Source organism: Oryx dammah, unplaced genomic scaffold (assembly GCF_014754425.2).
Source record: "Oryx dammah isolate SB20612 unplaced genomic scaffold, SCBI_Odam_1.1 HiC_scaffold_19, whole genome shotgun sequence".
Lineage (NCBI taxonomy): Eukaryota > Metazoa > Chordata > Mammalia > Artiodactyla > Bovidae > Oryx > Oryx dammah.
In genome coordinates, this window is record NW_024070203.1 from 31,670,826 (window position 1) to 31,693,849 (window position 23,024).

Below are 23,024 nucleotides of genomic sequence, written 5' to 3' on the forward strand. Positions count from 1 at the left end.
AATGCCCAACTGGCTTTCTACAAAGACACGATTCAGTGATTTGGTGATGATTTCATGGATGTGGCACGAAAATCACAAGCAACCAAAGAAGAAATAAACTGAACTTCATCAAAATGAAGAACCTTTGCACATCAAATGGCATAATCAACAGAGTGAAAAGACAACCAATGGAATGGGAGAAAATATTTGCAAATTATGATCCCATAAGGAACTGATATGCAGAATACGTAAATAACTCATACAACTCAGTAACAAAATGTCAAATGATCTGATTTTTCAAATGGGCGGAGAACCTGAATAGACATTTCAAACAAGATGACACCCAAGTGGGCAAGAGGCACTTGTGAATACACTCAACACCAAGAGCCATCAGGGAGATGCAGTGAGAAGCCACCTCACACTCACTAGGAAGGCTACGATCAAAGAACAGAAAACAAGTACTCTGAGGACGTGAAGAGATCGTGCCCTGATGGTGGGAACAAGAATTAGTGCAGCCCCTGGAAATTACAGAACCACCATGTGGGCCGGCAAGCCCACTTCTGGGGATGCTCTAAGGGAACGCAGAGACTCCAGGTGTTCACACACCCATTTCCAGCAGCATCATTCACAACAGTCAAAAAAGCAGAAGCAACCCAAGTACTCACTGATGGCCCAGTAGATATACGTGTACTACATTCATACAGCGGGATTCTGTTACAACAGGGGTGAACCTTGAAGACCTTAAGCACCGTGAAATAAGGCAGCCACGAAGTTACCTGCTATGAGTCTACTTACACAAACGTGAAAGGACAAAGCTCAAGATGGGAGACTGAACAGTGGCTGTGGGAGGGGAAGGGAGGGGAGGGGAGGGGAGGGGAGGGGAGGGGAGGGGAGGGGGATGTGGCTACAGAAGGACAGGAGGGAGGCTGCTCCCGCGGCAGGCTGCCAGGGCCTCGACTGTCATGGGCACACACTAGCCCACATGCGATAAAGCGGCACAAAACTAAATTCAACACCCAAGCAAGACCCGGGGGTTCATCAGGCTGCACTACGTCATGACAGGCGTCACCGGGAGGTGCAGGTGAAGGACACACGTGGATCTCTGCATTGCCTCTCACAACTGCATGTGAATCCACAACTGGTACAAAATTCAAAAATCACACAGGAATTCATTTCCGACTAGTAGTTCTTCAATAAAGAAACTCAAGTGCGACAAGCGATACCTTCCTCCATGGACTTGGTGAAGTTACACATAAGTGACGCCAGTCCCTTCAGACATCCCGCCAGCACCGCAAGTTTGGGTTCTCTCACTGTCGATGTCATCTGAAAGGAGAGTTTAACAAGGTACCATAAAAAGAGAAAAGCCCACCAGATACAAGGAAGCAGAAAAGAAGGTCATAAAGTTTATCATACCTGGGTCTTAAGTTCACCCAGAAAAGCCCGGAAGAGTTTATCCGAATTGTTTATCATCTCGCTAGGATGAACTTCACCTAATACTCCTAGGAGCTCATATACTTTTTCTAAAACTGAAAAATAAATTTTAGACAAATTAAGGCCCAAAATTAAATAAATTAAGCAAAAAATCCCCAAATAAAAGGAGAGGATTTTACTTCAAAATAATTTAACAATAAGCCACACAAACTGTCTAGTTTTATGTACTGAATCTTTCCTGACATGTTTTACATGAATGTATTATTATAAGCTAAATTACATTTGACATGTGAGTTTTCTATTTGAAGAAATCATTTTGTATAGATTAAAATTTTTATAAGCACATTTAACACATTATTTCTGTTTCCATTTTGGTTTCTTTTCAGCAAAAAGAATTCATCTGTATTAAATGGGGAGGAAATCCAAAAAAAGAGAGAACTGATTCATTTTTTGGTGCAGTAGAAACTAACACAATGTCGTAAAGCAACAATGCTCCAATAGAAGTTTAAAACGAAGTTCATCTGTAAAATATAAACACCTTGGCAGAAAAAAATCCAAGTTTCACACTAAAAACTTGTTAAATTTGTTAAAACATTTTAAAAACACATTTAAATACATCTTACCTGTATCTGGTATTTTTGCTTTCAATGCAAGTTCTCCATAGAATTTGGTAAATAACTCTCCAACTCTTAATTCATCCATGAGTCTAGAACTCCTCAAAGTCTGAAGTAACTGAGAGAACACGAGTTAGCAGAGTCTAGGAGGAAGCAACGGAAGGCTTCCATCTATTGCACCTGTTCGCACATAGCCATGTTCCACAGCCATGGTCTCCAGGCACTCATGCTCGGCGTCAAGCTAGGTTATGGGGGATGAGGGGCTGAGGTGGGTGGTGGAAAAACAGGGGAGACCAAGTGGAAAGGGATGTAGACGTAATTTCACCTTCCCAAGAAAATTATCCTGTGACTAGACCCATTCTCTCAGAGGCACTTAAGGACCAACAAGACCCAGAGAAATTCTACAACAGAGACGCAAAAAAACGATACGCATCTAAGCAGAGACCCAGGTGAGAGTGAGCCCAACGACCACAGACACACAACACAGAGACCCTTCGCAGTGTGAGTGTAAGGTTTCAAGAAAACGTTCAAGGACAAAATGAGGTGAATCTGGGCAAGTCTCAGCAGCGTTAGGTTTTCAGAGTAAGGGCTTCCCTTATAGCTCAGTTGGTAAAGAATCCGCCTGCAATGCGGGAGATCTGGGTTTGATCCCTGGGTTGGGAAGATCCCCTGGAGAAGGGAAAGACTACCCACTCCAGTATTCTGGCCTGGAGAATTCCATGGACTATATAGTCTACTGGGTCGCAGAGTCCGACACGACTGAGCGACTTTCACTTTTCACTTCTTGCCCTTCACAGCCCAAATTCTTCCTCTGCTCCTCAGAGCAGTGTGAGGGGAGAACACCAAGGTGCTGCTGGGTGGTGGCTGGAAACAAGACACCTTCTCACACCAATGGGAGTCCTCAGCATCTCTCACCCACAACTCTCATTTTCAGTTCAAGTTATATGTGTACCATAAAATACACACACTTAGAAATATTTTTTAAATTACCTTAATAAGAAGTTCTAGGGCTGGAATTCTACATTTAGCAGCTTTATCTTTTGTGTAAACACTGGTACAAGTATTCTAGGATTTAAAAGGAGACATCAAAATCATCAACAAGATCTTACCTCTTATAACTAAGACTTAATAATAGCTAAATCTACACCTGGGAGAAGAAATACCAGTACTTGACACTACACTTTAATAGTTTTCCACAAGGACCTCAGCTCGTTAAATTTTTTAAAAAATTAGCCACTTAATTTCTAATACAAGCAAGCAAAAATAAGTAAACTTCCCAACAAGGCAGAAATAAAATTAAGCTTAACCATGTTAAGTTATGATGTACGTTACCATGTAACTTTCCATGTAAGTTAAGAGATGCTGATATATAAAGAGGTAAGTTTTTTCCTTCTTACCTTAATATCTAGAGAATAAGGTGTGATCTTCTGGCCAATTTTTTCTAAGAAAACACATAAAAACTTTAGGGCTTCTTCTCTACAATCACGAAACTATAATAAAAGAAATAAACATTACGGAAACATGGGCTAAAAAAAAGTCACCTCAACATGAAGAGACATACACTAGAAGAGCAAAATGAAATGGTCAACTTACTTCATCAATGCTAAGTGATTTCCGAACAAATACAAGCAAACCAAAATCTTTGGAAAAAACTAAGGAAGTGTGTAATGCTGGAAAAAAAAAAAAAAAAACAAGTAAGAGAGCTGCCATGTTTCTCCATAAATGCACACTAAAGGTGTGCAATTCAGCCTCATAACTGACAAAACACAAGCCTAAGTCTGCCTTGACAAGGAAAACGGGAAATTCTAGACAATGTTCCACAGTGATGAGGTCAGAATAATGGCCCCAGAGGCCAGAACCCTGATGCCTAGCGTCACACCTGTGAATGTGCTAACTTTACCCAGCAAATGAAAATTAGGTCGCAAATGGAATTAAGGCTGCCAATCATCTGACTTTAAACTGGGGAGTGCCCTGGGTCATCAGGGCTTCTCTTGACGCTCAGCTGGTAAACAACCTGCCTGCAATGCGGGAGACCTGGGTTCCATCCGCAGGTTGGGAAGACTGCCTGGAGAAGGGAAAGGCTACCCATTCCAGTATTCTGGTCTGGAGAATTCCATGGACTGTATAGCCCACGGGGTCTCAAAGAGCTGGTTACAACTGAGAGAACTTCACTTCACTTCTGGGTTATCAAGGGGGCCCAGTGCAGTCACAAGGGCCCTCACAAGTGGAAGGGGGATAAGGAGATAGGAAGGCAGGCAAGCAGGACAGGTTCTAGGCATCTTACTTGACACTGCTGCTGGCTTTGAGGAAGCGGGGAGGGGGGCAGCATGACCTAAGAAATGTAGGTGTCTTCTGGAAACAAGGAATGCCAGAAGAAAGAAGGAACCTCAGTGCTACAACTGCAAGGAACTGAACTCTGCTAACAACCTGAATGAAAAGGAAATTAACTCTCCCCCAGGGGCTTCAAAAAAGGAGTGGCCCTGCCTGCTGCCTCGGTTTTAGCTTGTGAGATCCCTGCTAGCTTCCAACCACAGACCAGTAACCGACAAACCTGAGCTGTTGTAAAAACTAAGTTTGTGGTGTATTTCAGGACCAATAGGAAATTAGTACACAGCCCTACAATCCCTCAAGTGAAAGGACACATCCTGGATAGAGTGAACCTCGAACTGCTTTATGACAAGGTTACTAAAGGAACAAAATTGAACTCTTAGAACAGACTGGAAAGCATTTACACAGTGATGCTGTCCTCATGAACACACCCTGGCAGTCTGTAGGCACTACAGAGCAATCTCTTTAAGGCTTTATTTCTCCTCTTTATTAACAATGACGTTTTCGGAAGAAAATCTCATCCTCTAATTAAGAGGACGCATCATGAAGTCTGCATGTTTGTGTTTTTAAAAGGAGGTGTAACCGAAGTTTTCACGCAATGACACATTAAAAATGCTAAGAGGCACTTCTGCTGCAAAGGGTCAAGTTCTTACCCAGGCATAAGTCAAAAGTTAAGAGCATGACTTATTTCTCAAAAGGAACAGCAAAACTGGGGTTTGCAAAAGGTGCTGGTGGGTTGAGGCGACAATGAGGTGGAAGAACATAAAACTTTCCTCTCATCGTCGCTCCCCACCGTGGTTAGCAGTGATGCCAAATTCAAAGCATTTCCACCACCTCAGGCTTTGAAATACCTTTCCTTTGGCGTTAAGAACAGAGGAAGTTGACAAACAGTTTTACACAGATCACAAATTCCCACGGGCCCGTTCAAGCACCACCCCGGGTGCCCACTCGGACTCGAGCGGGCTGCCGGGCACCGGCCGTCCGGAGCCCGGAGCTGTACCCACCCAGCAGCGCGGGGCCAGAGCTCAGCACGCACTCCTGCCCCAGGCCCCGAAGCAGCTGACCACTGGCCACCGCCGCGCCGCAGCGATCGGCGGCGGACAGGGACTCCTGTAGCTGCAGTAGGGAGCCCCGCACACCGGATCCCGAATCAGCCATAACCTCCAGCTGCGAACGCCACTCTCCTTGCCGGGACCGGAAGTGCCGCTGGGCGGGAAAGGGCGGGGATGGGAGGATTTTCCGGCGCGTGCGCATAGCTCCCTGGGCCCGGACCTGCCCCTAGGATTAGGGGGCGAGGTGCTGGGCCGAATGGGGCCTTAGTGGGCCGGGGAGGGGGATCCATGAGCCTTGAGCACACCCAGCCTCGGCCCTGTAGTGCTCCGGACTCGGATGCGGGCGAGGGGTCCCTGCTGGAGATCTTCGAGGAGGTGGCCTGCCCTTGTAGGACCGGCGGCTTAGACATCCTAAGTTAGATACACAGAGCACAATGCATTCAAACTTCGGGAGAGTCAGGAACCCAACCGCTCGACCTCCGGAAATAGATGCGGAGGACAGGTGGCGAGTTGGAGGTGACCAAGTGCCCGAGGCAGACAGAGACAGGCTAGGGCTCGGGTCAGGGGCCACCGCTAGTCCTTGGTAACGGGGGTCGGGGTAGGGGCGGTCGTCTGGAATCCCAAGGGACACAGGGACGACCCCCCCCCCCCCCCCCCGCCGTGGAGGCCGGCCGGGAACGCAGCCTCCACAGATTTCCCGCGAAATCGCGCGGCGGGTGCGGTCAAGACCATTCTAGAAGGGAAGCGCCGAGCCAGTTGTGCGTAGGTGTCCGGGCTGAGGCCGTCCAGTTCCCCCATCACTGCCCAGTGGTGCCTTCCGGGGTCGGCGCCGCGCGAGGAAGCTGTCGCGATTGGCGGGCCGCCGCTGGGGGCGGAGCCAACGGTGCCGCCGGCGGGAAATCTGCGTGCTGCTGAAGCGGAGGTGAAACGCGCGCTTTAGGTGGGCCCGGGCGGGTCCGGGGGTTTGGTTGTGTTCGGCCGGGGGCGGCGAGGGGGTGTAAGAGTTGAGAGGACTGAAGAGTGGAGCGAGGGAAGAGGGACGGGGGTCTATAGGGAGCGTGCACGCGAACCCGCGTCCCTGTTGCGCAGCCCGCCATGTCGTCTCCTGCATCTACCCCGAGCCGCCGCGGCTCCCGGCGGGCCGCCCCAGCTCAGCCACGTGAGTGTCTGGTCCCTGCTGTGCCCCGCGGGGTCCCCGGGGAGGGCGGGCGGTGCCGGGTCGGCCTCCGTGCAGGCCCGGTGCCGCCCGCGCCGACGCCGCGGTGCCCTCCACCCCCGCAGGCCAGGACCCCTTGTCGTCCGGAGAGCCGCAGCCGCTGCCCTCGTCGCCTGGCGCGGAGCCCCGCACCCCGTCCCGCGCACCGCCCGCAGGTGCGCTGCCGGGTGGGGAGTCGGGGGTGGGACCCGGGGCGGGGGGTGGACGCCCCACTGGGCTCCTTCCCCCTCCCCCCGCCCCGGCTCACCCGTGTGGATGCGATCCCCAGCGGTCCCCCTGGACCTGGACATGAGCTCGCCACTGACCTACGGCACCCCCAGCTCGCGGGTGGAGGGCACCCCGAGGAGCGGCGTGCGCGGCACTCCCTTGCGGCAGAGACCCGACCTGGGCTCGGCCCGGAAGGGGCTGCAGGTGGACCTGCACTCGGACGGGGTGAGTCCAGGGCCGGTCGGGGCGCGGTGGGGTGCGCGATGCGGGCGGTCCCCCGAACCCGCTCCCGTCGGCTTTTCCTGTGCAGCCGGCCGCAGAAGATACAGTGGCGAGCGAGCAGTCTTTGGGCCAAAAACTCGTGATTTGGGGAACAGATGTAAACGTGGCAACGTGCAAAGAAAACTTTCAGGTGAGGTGTCATTCCTCCAAGCTTCGAAAATGTGGGAGCAAGTGTGCATGACCTATGTCCAAGTGCCCCCGTGTTTAGGCACAGATGCTTATGTGGGTGAGAATCATAGATGCAGTTTTTAGGATGAAAAAACGTGCTTGTTTTCAAATTCTGACACTACTCCTATTATTTTTGTGTAGTCGAGTTGGCTTACAATATTGTTTCAGGTGTACAGCAAAGTAATTCAGTTACAGTGATACATTTTCTTTCTGATTTTATTTAATTATAGGTAACTAATAAGATATTGAGCATAGTTTCTTGTGCTATAGTAGATCCTTGTTGCTTTTCTATTTTACATCAAGTAGTTTGTGTTTGTTAACCCCGTACTGCTAATTTATCCCTCCCTTCCCCTCTCCCCCTCCTCTTTGGTAACCACACATTTCTTTTCTGTGTGAGTCTGTTTCTGTTTTGTATGTAGACTCAATTGTGTTATTTTTTAGATTGTATACATAAGTGATAGTGATACATAGTACTTGTCTTTTTCTAACTTACTTCGAGTACAATATTGTCTGCACCTATCTGTGTTGCTGCAAGTGGCCGATTTTTTATGGCTGAGTAGTATTCCATTTTATATAAACACATATATGTCACTTTGTGTGTGTGTGTGCCTGGTTTTTGTTGCCACACTGGGGCTTTTCATTGTACTGAGCAGGAACTATGTCTAGTTGGGGTACGTGGCCTTCTCACTACTGTGGCTTCTCTTGTTGCAGAACATGGGCCCTAGGTTGTGTGAGCTTCAGTGGTTGTGGGGCTTAGTTGCCTCGAGGCATGTGGGCTCTTCCCAAGGGTGGATCTCATATTCTCTGCATTGGCAGGTGAATTCTTAACCACTGGAGCACCAGGGAAGTCCCATCACATCTTGTTAAGCCAGTTGTTTATTGGTGGACACTTGAAAAGATACATGCACCTTAGTGCCCATAACTTGAGTAGCTGCTTAATCTTTCTCTACATTTAGAGATTTCTTCAGCGTTTCATTGATCCTCTGGCTAAAGAAGAAGAAAATGTTGGCATAGACATTACTGAACCTCTGTACATGCAGCGACTTGGAGAGGTAATGAAATATGCTTACCTAAAAATTCAATTAACTGTTTTAAAACAATTAGCAGAATATAACTTGTTTGTTCTATTCTATAGGTTAATGTTACTGGAGAGCCGTTTTTAAACGTAAACTGTGAACACATAAAATCATTTGATACAAATCTCTACAGACAGCTCATCTGCTACCCACAGGTAAGAATTTGGCTTTGACCTTGGCAGACTACAGTAAATATCTAGAACACCTACAGGGTTTCTGGCTAGCAGTCTTCTCAGTAATAGAAGATGCCTGCAGAGTGCCTGTGTGTGTATGTGTGTGTGGACACTACAGGGGATGAGAGGATGGGACAAATTGAGAGCATAGTCGTGAGGAAGGTGTGTGTGTACACTTATGGCTGATTCACGTTGTACAGTATGAACTAACACAATGCTGTAAAGTAATTATACTCCGATTAGAAAAAATAAGTGAACATATAACTATCATATGACACAGCAATTGCATGTCTGGGAATTTATCACAGAAGAGCAAAATCTTATGTTCACATAAAAACCTGTACACAGATGTTCATAGCTGGAGTCAGCCCCAATGTCCTTCAGGTCAGCTGTGGGCAAACAGCTGTGGTATAGCCAGTCTGGAACATGCCTCAGAGGTAAAACATACTGTGACTTGGATGGAACCCACGGGAGCAATTCCAACAGGTTACATACACATCTTAAAAGTAATGTTAATAATGGTTCCCATGTCAATGTATGGCAAAACCAATACAGAATTGTAAAGTAAAATAAAAAAAAAAAATAATGGTTCCCACTTACATAACATTTGAGATAACAGAATTATAGAGATGGACATATGAGTAGTTGCTTGGGGTTACAGAGAAGGAGTAGGGGAGGAGGAGCTCGGTATGGTGACAAAGGGACAACATAGGGATCTTGGTGGCTTTGAAGGTCTATTCAGTACCTTAACTATGGTGACAGATTCATGAACCTATGCAGGTGATAGAATTGATAGAACTTAATATACACACATATAAATACAAGGGTGAATACACGTAAAACTGGGAAATCTGAATATAAGTGAATTGTACCAAGTTAATATCTACTTGTGATATTAGACTATTTGTAAAATGTTATCATTAATGGAAACCGGGCAGAGTCAGATCTTTATATTTCTTACACCTGTATGTGGATTATCCCAGTAAAAAAGGCAATGAGAATTTTTAAAAAATTTTTTTATAAATAGAATATGCCTCAAAGAGCCTTTTTTTTCCTTTTTCTCTTTTTTCCTTTGGCCATGCCTCATGGCATGTGGGATTTGGAGTCCAAATGACTGGACCACCAGGGAATTTCCCCCCAAATTCCTTAAACCGTGTTCTTTCTTTTTTAAGTTGAACACTTTTTTTTTTACATATTAACATTGAAAATCAAGATACATGTTACTTTTGCTGGCATGTCATAGGTTGATTGGCAGTGTTTCGTAGTGTATGCATAAGGTAATAGTGACTCACAATAGTGTGTTGGGTTTGCTGATGTGAAATATCTTGAATGAAAATGGTCACACGCCTGCCATGTCTTAACAGGGTGTGTTAACCATACTACAGTTTTCTCTGGGCTTAAGGCCAGGCTTTATCAACAAAGCATCAGCTGTACTGATCCTGTTAATAGCTGTAGGCTTTGGAGGCAAGCAGACTTGTTATTAAATCTTGATTTTGCTGAATTGCTGTGTAACCTTGACCCAGTTCCTCAGCTTCCGAGCAGCATTTCTTCATCTACAGAATGGAGAACAGGTGTTAACAAATTTGAGTAAGATTTATGATTTTACCTACCTTGTTATCATTTTGATAGGGAGGAAAAGACATGAAAGTGTAGGCTTGTGTTACTAATTAAAAGCCTACAGTCATGCCAGCACAGCCTGAAGGAACTACTGTAGACTCGCTTCTTGAAGTCAAGTGAGAAAGTGCTGATGTGTGAGATTCCAGCATGCCCAAGGGTTTGTGAACTGCCCATGTGTGATTTTTAGGGTAATGCTTCTGGATTATACCATGTTCTTTTGTTTTTATGCCTTGCTAACGTCAGTTGCTTTATTATGTTTAATCCTAAGCTAAAAATACAAGCATAGCTTGGCATCCTACATTTGTTTTTTAGGAAGTCATCCCAACTTTTGACATGGCAGTCAATGAGATCTTCTTTGACCGCTACCCTGATTCAATCTTAGAGCATCAGATTCAAGTGAGACCATTCAATGCCTTGAAGACTAAGAATATGAGGAACCTGAATCCAGAAGGTACTGTCTTTCCCCCAGCTTTATTGAGATACTCTTGACATGTAGAAGGTAATGTTTTTAACAGCAGAAAAATACCTTACGTGAGAGTCACTTCACTAAAGAACCTTAAAGGAATTGGTAACAGTGACGGTGGACTGTGAGTTGACAGAAACCAGGAGCAGGCTCTGTTGTGCCATATGCTTGTAGGTCCACCAGACCTATTTTTATTAATAACAAATGAAATTATATAAAAGATATAACTTTTGACAGTTTTCTATCTTAAGGTAAACTTACCCAATGGTGATAGTTTTAGTTACTTTACTAAGTAGGCACTTTCTCAGAATCAGTGTAGAAAGCAGATCTATAAACTATGGTCCCTTCCCTGATGCATAGGAGAAAGTCTGGTTTGGGAAGAAGAAGAGGCAGAACAGTGTAGGGGTCTCAGCCCAGGGAGACAGCGCACTCTGGGCCCCGATCAGAGGGTTTGCAGCCGAAGGTTTGGAAACCAGACCTGAAGCTTCTGTTCTTTATTTGGGGAAACGCTATATCAGGGCCCCAGGTATCAGTGGGACTGGTAAGTCTAAACCCCACATGTATAGTGGGGTGGTGGGTATGGCTATAAAGAACATTATCACAAGCACATGGGCTGTTGCAGCCACGTTATAAGTCCGGTCGTCCCCAGGCAGCCTTGGGCCAGCTGAGCTTGGTGCAGGTCAGTAGACTTGAGGGACTGAGAGAAATCTGGCTGGACACAGGAGGGGCATCCCAGGCCAGAGCTGAGGGTGCCCAGCGAGGTGTCGGTGCTCTGGCCACAGCGTCTCCTGTGACTCCAGCATCCCCGTGCGGCCTGCGGCAAGGTCCTCCAGGGCTGGGCAGCAGACCCAGACCTTGGGGAGGCCCACACCCAGCTGGGACGAGCCGCCTTCTCTCCGCCTTGCAGACATCGATCAGCTCATTGCCATCAGTGGCATGGTGATCAGGACATCCCAGCTGATTCCAGAGATGCAGGAGGCCTTCTTCCAGTGCCAAGTGTGTGCCCACACGGCCCGCGTGGAGATAGACCGTGGCCGCATCGCCGAGCCCTGCGTGTGCGAGCGCTGCCACACCAGCCACAGCATGGCCCTCATCCACAACCGCTCCGTGTTCTCCGACAAGCAGATGGTGCGTGCACCTTCCACGTACCCCGTCCTTGTTCTGCCCCTGCTGGGTCCTCCGAAGCCCAGTGTAACCAGTCCACTCGTGTGGCCCTAAAACCGCGCTTCCTGACTGGGTTGACCTGGAAGGGAGTGCCGCCCAGAATGGATTAGAAAAGCAGTCAGAGGGTGATGCAGGCTCACCCACCGCCACCCTGATGTGGCCATCCCACCCCCATGTGGGGGAGCGTTTACTCAATAATGCTCTCGGAATGGAGGTGAGACTGAGTTGCTGGAGACTACTGTGTTGTGGTGAGCATAGCCATCTTCCAGAGCAACGTCCCTGGGGCAGTGGAGGTGCTGGGTATCTGAATGTCCTGAGATGTCCATTCCCTGTCCTTCCAGATCAAGCTTCAGGAGTCCCCCGAGGACATGCCCGCAGGGCAGACGCCGCACACGGTCGTCCTCTTTGCTCACAATGACCTCGTGGACAAGGTCCAGCCTGGGGACAGAGTGCACGTCACAGGTGAGGGGCTCCACCGTCAGGCCTCTGACCTGGTCGGTGGCACATGACCTGCGGCTGCTGTTTTCAGTGCCAGCCTCTGACCTCCAATGTGGTACCTTCCCAGACAGCAGGTTGTCTTCCTGTTGTCCGAAATAACTCGTGAGCGACTTTAAATATGTGAGCCTTTTGGATTTCCTTTCTTTTTAGGCTTTTGGAACAGGATTTTAGTATTTTTAGTCAAATTATTAATAACTGTACATTCCCTTAAAGAGAAATAAGAATTGTCTCACACTGAACACAGCAACAAGCAGGCGCCGGGTGGAGGTGTGGGGGTCCCCAGTCAGCCTTTCAGCTGTGCTCAGAGCCCCCAGAGCCCTGCTCCCCGCGCTCTGGACTGAGCAGGCAGGTGAAAGGGTGTCCTTCGTGCCCTCAGGCATCTATCGAGCCATCCCCATTCGCATCAACCCCAGAGTGAGCAATGTGAAGTCTGTCTACAAAACCCACATTGATGTCATTCACTACCGGAAGACTGACTCAAAGCGTCTACACGGCCTTGATGAAGAAGCAGAGCAGAAACTTTTCTCTGAGAAACGTGTGGAGTTGCTCAAAGAGCTTTCCAGGAAGCCAGACATCTATGAGAGGCTTGCATCGGCCCTGGCACCAAGCATCTATGAGCATGAAGATATAAAGAAGGTAACTGACCTCAAAAGGCTTCTTGCTTATGGCCAGGCCTGAAAGCTCAAGGTCAGATGGTGTGAACACCGGGAAAGGCTGAGCCTCTGGTGGAACAGGGGCCGCATCCTCATCTCCACCCCCGGCTCACCCATTTCCAGGCAGGCCCCGCGTGGCTTCTGACGTTCTCTCATCCTCTGATCTCTTCTCCATCTGTTTGCTCAGCCCCCTACCTCTCCACCACCCACCTCAGGTGAGTGCTGAGACCTGTCTGTCCGTCTATCCAGGGAATCTTGCTTCAGCTCTTCGGCGGGACTAGAAAGGATTTCAGCCACACGGGGAGGGGCAAGTTCCGCGCAGAGATCAACATCCTGCTGTGCGGGGACCCAGGGACCAGCAAGTCCCAGCTGCTGCAGTATGTGCACAACCTGGTCCCGCGGGGCCAGTACACGTCGGGGAAGGGCTCCAGCGCCGTGGGCCTCACTGCCTACGTCATGAAGGACCCTGAGACGCGGCAGCTGGTGTTGCAGACCGGCGCCCTGGTTCTGAGCGACAATGGCGTCTGCTGCATCGACGAGTTCGACAAGATGAATGAAAGCACGCGCTCCGTGCTACATGAGGTCATGGAGCAGCAGACACTGTCCATCGCCAAGGTCAGCCACCCGCCCGCTCTGATGTCTGCGTGGGGGTGGGGGATGGGGCCTGGACCACAGCGTCTGGACTTGCCGCCCGGGAGGCTGGCCAACACTCTGCTGTCAGGTCCCAGCCCGTCTGAGTGTCCTCTACAGGACCTGGGTCCTCTGTGCGGTACTAACCTCTAATGCATGGCGCTCACAGAACTTGAGTTTGTCCTAAATCTCATGCCAGGGATTTGGTTTTTGAGAAGGATGTAGTCACAGCAAATGTTTACCCCCACCTCCATCCTTGGCGTGAAACCCAGCTTAGGCTTCCCCAGTGGATGCTGTAGGTACTGTGCTTGTGGTGCCAGGGGTCCCTGGCAAAGGCCACCTGAGGCAGGGGCTCAGCTCCTGCCGGCCTCAGCATGAGGCTGCTGACCGCGCTATCGGTCCCTCTGGCAGGCTGGGATCATCTGTCAGCTCAACGCCCGCACCTCCATCCTGGCAGCAGCCAACCCGATTGAGTCTCAGTGGAATCCGAAAAAAACCACCATTGAAAATATCCAGCTGCCCCACACACTCTTATCAAGGTATGATAGCACATGTTCATCAAACAGATGCTTTCATTTTTCTCATCTGTGGAAGGTTCAGGGTGAGGGTGAGAAGGAAATAACTAGAATTAACACAGCCAATCGTCGTCTCTTCATGCCGGCGTGGTCTGCATGTCTGCTTAGTCATGAGGACCACGCGTTTGCTCACCTTGATGGATGCTTGTTTCTTGGAGCATTTGGGGCCTATCTGCTCCATTCTGTCAGAAGCCCACCTCTTGCTGCTCTTGGTCCTGTAGCCTCTGTAGACAATCAGCAAAGTGCAGAGAGCAGCTTCCTGCAGTAGACAAGGGTCTGAGAGCTGCCTTTGTGGGAGGGGAGACATGTGACCCAGGCTTCCCCTCGAGGATGGATGTATTTCATAAATGGGTTTTAGAATTTGGTTCCTTCACTTCTTACACAAATAGTTCCTTTTCCCCAGCACAGCTCAATGTGTTTCACTCACCTCCTCCAGTCTTCAGAATCACAGCAGTGTTTCCCTTGGGAGCCTCCTGCTTCTGACTCACCTTCAGCGCCCAACACTTGTTCCTAGGCAGACTGAGGGCCAGGGCAGGAGACCCGGGGGCCTGAGCTCGTTGGACCACCTGGGCCGGGCGCACCTGCCACTCCCACGGAGGCCGTGGGTCCACGTCAGGTGCGTGGGTGTCCTGACTGGGAACCGTCACCGTGTCTCCTCAGGTTTGACTTGATCTTCCTCATGCTGGACCCCCAGGACGAGGCATACGACCGGCGCCTGGCTCACCACCTGGTGTCCCTGTACTACCAGAGTGAGGAGCAGGCACAGGAGGAGGGCATGGACATGGCGGTGCTCAGGGACTACATCGCCTACGCACACAGCACCGTGACACCGAGGCTCAGCCAGGACGCCAGCCAGGCCCTCATTGAGGTACTGCGGCCCGAAGTGCTGCTGGGCCCTGCTCAGCTCTGAAACAGTCTTTAGTCAAGAACAACACTGTCTTCTACGACTGTTTTCCTTCCTGTGTTGCAAAGTTGACTTTTCCATGTGTGGAAGAGGAAAAAGGATTATTTCTACAAGTTGCGTGCTCTTTTTAAAGTTCTACAAGCACAGTGTATTTAAGACCAGGATGCCTGAGTTGAAATATCGGTGAGGCTGTTAATACTTAGTGACTTCGTAATTCTGGTCTCTGAGCTGCATTTGCTCATTTCTAAAGAACTGAAGTATTTTATGTTCACTTCTCAGTACCTTTTAAGTGGGCAGCAGTGCCTGGTGACACATGCATGGACCTTGTGACACTAGGAAGGTTCCTGGTGCTTTGGTGGGCTTTCCATCCTGACAGTCCTGAAGATGCTCAAGTGACAGTTGCAAGTGATTTGTAGTTTTCCCTCTGGGTCATCTTGAGAGAATCAGGTCATCCACACGAGTTCACAGTTTACCCTTTGTGTGCTCTGTGTCAGCACCTCTTGGCCTGCTGCTACTTGGTCCTCCCAAGGTGTGAACAGGCCAAGTCCTCAGCTCCCTCCCCAGGGCCACAATCCCCCCACCGGTGCCACCTCTCCCCCGGATGAGGGTGGAGGCCTAAGGCTAGACCACACTCTTGTTCCCCTCAGGACTTCCCTCCCTGCGGTCACCATGTGAGGAGTCAGCCTGTCTCCTGTCTTACAGGCCTACGTGGACATGAGGAAGGTTGGCAGCAGCCGAGGGATGGTGTCTGCGTACCCCCGGCAGCTGGAGTCGCTGATCCGTTTGGCAGAAGCCCACGCGAAAGTGCGGTTTTCAAACAAGGTGGAGGCCATTGACGTGGAGGAGGCCAAGCGCCTGCACCGGGAGGCACTGAAGCAGTCGGCCACCGACCCGCGGACAGGCATCGTGGACATCTCCATCCTCACCACAGGTCAGCCTTCCCCCGACATGGGTGCTGCCCTGTCTCGAGTCAGAGCCCCCATGAACACGCGATGGGGCTGGGCGGAGGCAGACGCTGGCACACTCGGCCCAGCTCTGTCCCACCCAGCCGTCCAGGCACGGAGTGATTCAGGCCCCCGCGAGGGGGACTCTGCTCCTGTGTGGACTGCTGGGCTGTGTCTCAGTGGCAAGTAGCGGCTCTGAGCTTTTATAAAACTGGGGACAGGATTCAGACCTCACTCTGACATTCGGCCACCATCCCCTTACCTTGTCTGGTGACAAGACTAAAGATTATTTTAGACTAAAGTTGATTTATGGCTGAAGAAATACTTTTAGAGATTTGAAAGGTGTTCCCTTCATTATGGGAGAAACATCTTCATTGGTTTCTCTTAACTCAGGAATGAGTGCTACCTCTCGGAAGCGGAAAGAAGAGTTAGCAGAAGCATTGAGAAAGCTTATTTTATCGAAGGGCAAGACGCCAGCCCTGAAATACCAGCAGCTTTTTGAAGATATTCGGGGACAGTCTGACATAGTAAGTGTTTACATGGACATTTTGTTTGTTTAATAGTTTTCTTTTCCTTTGATGCTGCTTTAAAGTTTTTTTCCCTAGCTTTCCCCCTTCATTTACTGCTTGAGTAATAAATGTAGATACACATAAGAGAAGTAAGGTCCCCATCCACAGTGAGTGATCACAGTGAGAATTTTTTCAGTCTTCTGTGTGCATGTAGATGAGTGGTTTTGAGTGGAGTCAGTGGTTTCTTTTTTAATCAGTGACAGTCTTAGCTCCCTCTGTGACACTGAATCCACTACGACATGTTTGCTCTGTCTCATGCCTTCCCCATCATGTACTCAACTGTTGGTGGACATTTAGTGTTTGCAGTTTTTGGCTGTTATTAGGAAAGCCAGGTTCACGGCAGGGGCTCTGCTGGTTGGGACGAGCCCTTGCCTGCTTTCCTGACACCCCCTTCTTGGCCCCACATGACCACTGAGTGGTGCACACAGACCAGGTGCGCCAGGCCTGTGGTGCTTAGCATCAGGCCCTTTAGGGGAAGAGCTGGAGCATGAAATGTCTGTCCAGCCGCCTAGAAGGCAGGAGACTCCAGTGGTTTCTGAACTTGGGCTCCTTGTGTGTCTGGGGATGGCAGCTCCAGATGTAAACTCTTTGCTCTTCCCCGAAGGCAATCACCAAGGACATGTTTGAAGAAGCGCTGCGCGCCCTGGCAGATGACGACTTCTTGACAGTAACTGGGAAGACTGTGCGTCTGCTCTGAAGGCCCAGGAGCAGCATGGTCCTGGCCCTGCCACCAGCAGGAGGAAGGGCTTCAAGGTCATTGCTTGGCACCATGAGAATTTTCTCACGTGGCTTCAGTGTTCCTAGGAAGCCCGTGTATTCATCTGTTGATACTGAGTGAAGCGTCCTGGGCCATCTGAGTGTGTACGGCAGAGACTTGAGTACCCTGGAGCACCAGGGCTGAGTAGCGTGTCCCTACAGACAGCAAGACGCGCTCTTCTTTGCAGACTGCAGTCTCAGTCCTGGTCTGTGCTGGACTCTGTCAGGTACTGGAGACACGCGGGTGTTCCCATCCCACCCTATGAGGAGGCGACAGGCCCCGCTGAGTCCTCCAGGCTTGTTTTCTTGCCTACAAGAGGCTGGTAACAATGGGGTTCCATGTTAACTTGTATTGCTTTGCTCTAATGTGTAAAATTTCTTCCTCAATAAGTGATAGAATAAGTAATACTTGGTTATCTGGCATTTTTCACCAAGAAAAAAGCTTTAATAAACACTGCTTTTATGGAAATTCATGATGTTAATTACTTCCTATAAGTCACTAATAAGTTTCATCATATTTAAAAGTTATTTCAGTTTTAGTAGTCATTCTCATAAAACCACTATTGGCTGCAGTCTCAGGCAGAAATACGACTGTAACAAGTAATCCCTGAAACATGTCACTGTGTTGAGTTTGGCCTTCTTATAACTTAAAGTCACTATTCATTGGGAAAGTGTCCAGACCGAATTGAGTGCTTAAACAGCATTACACTGGGAGTCGGGGGTGGGATTTGAGGACATCCGAGCAGTGTCACCTTTGACTTCCCCTGAAGTAATACATTAATGATGTTCTCCTGAACTCTTAATTCAGCACCAACATGGAACTGAAGGCTGCAAATGATGTTTGATTTTAAGGGAATTTGAGTCAAATGAACCCAATGGGGGTTCTGTTGTGCAGGATCCAAGTTTATTAGGGTGCATTTCTGGTCCCTTTTGGTCTAGGGGGTCCCCAAGAGCCAGGGGAATAGTGGGGTTTGTCCTATTGGCAGAGCTGGGAAGAGGGTCTGCAGGCAGTGAGGTGGAGGAAGAAGAGTGCCTCTCCCTGGAGAGCTCTGCCAGACCCAGTTCCGAGAGCTGGAGCTGGAGGGTGAGCGTGCGGACTCACCCCCGAGTGCTGGGGCAGGAAGGATGGCACCTTCCCAACTGCGGAACGTGGTTTGTTGAGCATAGGTATGGGTGGCCCAGGCCGGGGTCCTGGTTCCTCTTCTTCCCGACTCATGCACAGGGCTGGCACGTGGTCTCTGCCCAAGTGTCCCTGCAAACGAAGAACGTAGGTTTTTCTTGGTAGGACAGTACAATTCAGCTTAATTCCTACAAGTACATGTTTCAAATGCTATAAAATAATGTAATTGAATTTGAATTTTTCCCTCTAATTTTGACCCAGACTTACTAGTTGGAGCATCCTTACTGGATTTAGACACAGACACAGATACTCCTAGCATCTGTTACAAATACAACCACCTCCACCCAAGGAATCAAAGATCAGCAAGACTGAAGAAGCTCAGAATGTAACTCTTAGAACAAAGTTAGGAAATTGACCCTTCACTCATATTCCTTCGTTACACTTTCTCAAATGTGCTTTAACATTCTCTGTAAACTTTTAATTATTTGAGACACTTAGGATGCCCCTTTACTTACAAGTATGTCCTTAATAACCATTTATGTCCTAAATCCAGTAGCCTTCATATAAAACCACAGAATTCATAACAATAAAAAATTCAGGGACTTTCCTGGTGGTCCAGCGGTTAATGAGTGCTTCCACTGCAGGGGGCGTGGGTTCAGTCCCTGGTTGGGGAGTTAAGATCTCACTGCCATGCAGTGGCACCGCCAAAATGAGTTTTTTTAAAAAAAGTTATTCGTTACCTAATCTACAGACATTCAGAATTCATCAAATGTCTCAATAAGGCTCATAGTAAAACTAAGAAATTCATGTTTCTGTTTTAGGATCACAAGGTACATTTAGTTTTCATGTCTCTCTTCATTCTTGAGCATTCCTCAGTCTTCTCATCTTTTTGTGACTGACATTTTTAAGGAGTGCAGGCCACTGCTTTTGGAGATGTCTCTCAATTTGGGTCTGTCTGACGTCTTTCTGGTTGGATTCTGGGGACCCTTTGGCAGCAGCAGCACAGGTGAGGCTGTGTCCTCAGCGCATCACACCAGGGGGTCATGAACCTGACCTTTTCTGCTGAGGTTGAACTTTATCACCTGAGTAAAGTGGTGTTCTCCTGGTTTCTTCATTGTAAATTATGTTTTTTTTTTTTTCTTTTTAAATTAGAAGTATCTTGTGAGGAGACAATCTGGGGCAATGTAAATATTCTGTTTCTTGTCAGATTTTGAGAGTAAGTAGTACATTTGAACCCCAAAGATTTTATTGATCTGGATATCTGCATTGGTGTGTCACTTAACCTAGAGCTAGACATCCTGAAGTGTGAAGTCAAGTGGGTCTTAGGAAGCATTACTGTAAACAAAGTTAGTGGAGGTGATGGAATTCCAGCTGAGCTATTTCAAATCTAAAAGATGATGCTGTGAAAGTGCTGCACTCAATATGCCAGCAAATTTGGAAAACTCAGCAGTGGTCACGGGACTGGAAAAGGTCAGTTTTCATTCCAATCCCAAAGAAAGGCAATGCCAAAGACTGTTCAAACTACTGCACAATTACACACATCTCGCACACTAGCAAAGTAATGCTCAAAATTCTCCAAGCCAGGCTTCAACAGTATGTGAACCAAGAACTTTCAGATGTTCAAGCTAGATTTAGAAAAGATAGAGGAACCAGAGATCAAATTGCCAACACCTGATCACAGAAAAAGGAAGGAAATTTCAGAAAAACATCTGCTTCATTGACTATACTAAAGCCTTTGACTGTGTGGATCACAACAAACTGGAAAATTCTTAAAAAGATGAAAATACCACATCCCCTTACCTGTCTTCTGAGAAATCTGTGTGCGATCAAGAAGCAACAGTTAGAACCTTATATGGAACAACTGACTGGTTCAAAATTGGGAAAGGAGTTCATTAAGGCTGTATATTGTCACCCTGCTTATTTAAACTTATATGCAGAGTACATAATGCGATAAGGAGGGCTGAATGAATCACAAGCTGGAATCAAGATTTCCAGACCAAATAACCTCAGATATGCAGGTGATACCACTCTAATGGCAGAAAGTGAAGAGGCACTAAAGAGCCTCTTGATGAAGATGAAAGAGGACAGTGAGAAAGCTGGCTTGAAACTCAACTTTAAAAAACTAAGATCATGGCCTCTGGTCCCATCACTTCATGGCAAACAGATGGGGGAAAACTGGAAACAGTGACAGATTTTATTTTCTTGGGCTCCAAAACCACTTCTGACAGTACGGTGACTACAGCCATGAAATTAAAAGATGCTTGCTTCCTGGAAGAAAAGCTATGACAAACCTAGACAACGTATTAAAAGCAGAGACCACTTGGCTGACAAAAGTCCATGTAGTCAAAGCTATGGTTTTTCCAGTAGTCATGTATGGATGTAAGAGCTGGACCATAAAGAAGTCTGAGCACCAAAGAATTGATGCATTTGAACTGTGGTGCTAGAGAAGACTCTTGAGAGTCCCTGGAACTGTAAGGAGATCAAACTAGTCAATCCGAAAGGAAATCAGTCCCAAATATTCATTGGAAGGACTAATGCTGAAGCTTCAATACTTTGGCCACCTGATGCAAAGAGCCTGATGCAAAGACTCACTGGAAAAGTGCCTGATGCTGGGAAAGATTGAGGGCAGGAAGGAGACGGGGGTAACAGAGGATGAGATGATTAGATAGCATCACTGACTCAATGGACGTGAATTTGTCCTGTGGAGGACAGAGGAGCCTGACGTGCATCCATGGGGTAGCAAAGAATTGGACAGGACTTAGTGACTGATAACAACAACCCTTAAATATCAGCATTGATCATTTTAAAACAAATCACATTACTGCAATCTGGCAATGCCACATGATTTCACACTACATATCCTGTTCTTAAAAACCTTTCCAAGTTTGCCTATTCTAGTTAAAACAGAAACTCCTTGTCATTCATAAGTAAAACACTGCAAGGATCTGGCTCCAGCTGTCTCTGGGACCTCAGGGACACAACACTAACACAACACTTTCAGTCACACTGGATTTCCTCTGGTGGCCAAATAAGCCCATTTCTAAGGCCTATGACAGATACCAGGGCTTCCCTCCCAGAGGCCCATTCCCCAGGTCCCAGGCCCTCCTCTTTCAGCCGCCGGCCTCTGCCTAGGCTCTCTCCAGGCTTCACAGGAGCTCTGCCCTATTACCTGAGCTGCAACCCTCCTCTGAGAGGGCCCCTCCCTCACTGACCACCCTAAAGAACGGGGCCAACTCTGCTGCTCTTCTTCCCTTGCCCCATTTGCTTTTCAGTACTTATCATGATGGAAAGTGTCTCATGTATGTACTGTTTAAGTCTGCTGTTTGTCTACTTCCATTAGCACATAAGCTCCATGAAGGCAGGGACCTTTTCCAAGGCAACTATAAGTTTTCCAGATTAAAAGAGCAATTTATAAAACCTCATGGGCCTCGTGGTCATTGTAGCATTATTCACAACAGCCAACACATGGAAACGACCTGTGTCCATTGGTGGATGAGTGGATAAACAAGATGTGAAATTCTATATAAATACATACATGTATGTACATATACACACAATGGAATATCATTCATCCATAAAAAAAGGAAATCCTGCCCTTTGTGACAACATGGATGGACTAGAGGGCATTATGCCAAGCGAAATAAGTCAGACAGAGAAAGACAAAAATACTGTATGATCTCTTTTACGTGGAGTCTAAAACAAAACAAAACTTAAAACCTCAGAGGTGTTTATTCTTTGGATTCTTTTCTCTCACTGCTCTCTGTCTACTGTTGCAAATGGAAAGTTGGATTTAAGATCTGCTTCTGTTTTTCAAGCTTCCCTGGTGGCTCCAATGGTAAAGAATGTGCCCACGATGCAGGAGACCTGGGTAGGGAAGATCTCCTGGAGAAGAGAATGGCAACCCACTCCAGTATGTTTGCCTGGAGAAGTCCACTGACAGAGGAGCCTAGAAGGCTACCGTCCAGGTGGTTGCAAAGAGTTGGACACACCTGAGCAAATAACACTTCCACTGTTTTCTGTTTCCCGAGGCTTTATCAGGCTCTGCTGAGACCAAGTAATGGATTCCATGTTTTATTTAACAAACACACACCACGCGGCCCATGTGCAGTGTTCTCCCCTCTCAGCAGCTCTGCAGGGCAGCACTGGTCCCATTTTACAGGCACGTCTCTGCGGCCCCGGACATGGGAGGGCTGGAGAAGGACACTGGTCCAGCTCCTTCCCTCGTGAAAGCTGCCTTACCTTTGTGGGGTCTCCTGGCATGGTGGCTGAAATACAGGGCTGATTCCTGCAAGGGTGGAGAGCTGTCTTTGAGGAATGGACAGCCTTCCGCAGTGTTTGCTCCAGAACCACCTGGGAGTAGCTAAATAGGGGCCCTGCTCTACCCAACAGAATATCAGTCTTTATTGGAAACATCCAATTCAGTGACATTTCCGGCTCATAAAATTCAGAGTCTCCAACTTCCTGTCTGTTCCTCTGAGGGCTGTGCTTCCGGCACAGCCACTCTGTCTTCAGTGGGATTTCACAGGCAGAGTGTGTGATCTGTTGGCCTGAATTGCTGTGAACCCTGAACACATAATCTCACAAAGATGAAAACAGTCTTCCCTT

At 48.0% G+C, this 23,024-nt stretch overlaps 2 protein-coding genes across 2 annotated transcripts in view; one reads left to right on the forward strand and one right to left on the reverse strand.

Moving 5' to 3' along the window:
• PRKDC (protein kinase, DNA-activated, catalytic subunit) overlaps positions 1-5,703 on the reverse strand; it is a 128,015-nt gene extending 122,312 nt beyond the window's left edge. The window contains exons 1-7 of the mRNA XM_040261177.1: positions 5,357-5,703; positions 3,618-3,694; positions 3,422-3,514; positions 3,015-3,089; positions 2,034-2,142; positions 1,393-1,505; positions 1,203-1,302 (exon numbers count right to left, since the gene is read on the reverse strand). Of these exons, the coding sequence (XP_040117111.1) occupies positions 1,203-1,302; positions 1,393-1,505; positions 2,034-2,142; positions 3,015-3,089; positions 3,422-3,514; positions 3,618-3,694; positions 5,357-5,606 (817 nt within the window). The 5' untranslated portion in view covers positions 5,607-5,703. The remainder of the gene's footprint in view (positions 1-1,202; positions 1,303-1,392; positions 1,506-2,033; positions 2,143-3,014; positions 3,090-3,421; positions 3,515-3,617; positions 3,695-5,356) is intronic.
• Positions 5,617-17,768, forward strand: MCM4 (minichromosome maintenance complex component 4). Its single transcript, XM_040261178.1, has 17 exons — positions 5,617-6,344; positions 6,494-6,563; positions 6,686-6,775; positions 6,889-7,052; positions 7,138-7,239; positions 8,234-8,329; positions 8,413-8,508; positions 10,456-10,594; positions 11,514-11,734; positions 12,112-12,232; positions 12,645-12,904; positions 13,171-13,536; positions 13,963-14,090; positions 14,787-14,994; positions 15,733-15,961; positions 16,368-16,501; positions 17,148-17,768. Exons 2-17 carry the CDS (start codon positions 6,500-6,502, stop codon positions 17,238-17,240), a joined length of 2,511 nt encoding a protein of 836 aa, XP_040117112.1. The 5' UTR covers positions 5,617-6,344; positions 6,494-6,499; the 3' UTR covers positions 17,241-17,768.
• Positions 17,769-23,024: the final 5,256 nt, after the last annotated feature.

Excerpts from the sequence above, each read along its gene's own strand:
- MCM4 (XM_040261178.1), top strand. The coding sequence starts at position 6,500 with ATGTCGTCTCCTGCATCTACCCCGAGCCGCCGCGGCTCCCGGCGGGCC. Across the intron at positions 14,091-14,786 it reads CCCCACACACTCTTATCAAG|GTTTGACTTGATCTTCCTCA; the intron begins GTATGATAGCAC and ends GTGTCTCCTCAG. Across the intron at positions 15,962-16,367 it reads CATCTCCATCCTCACCACAG|GAATGAGTGCTACCTCTCGG; the intron begins GTCAGCCTTCCC and ends CTCTTAACTCAG.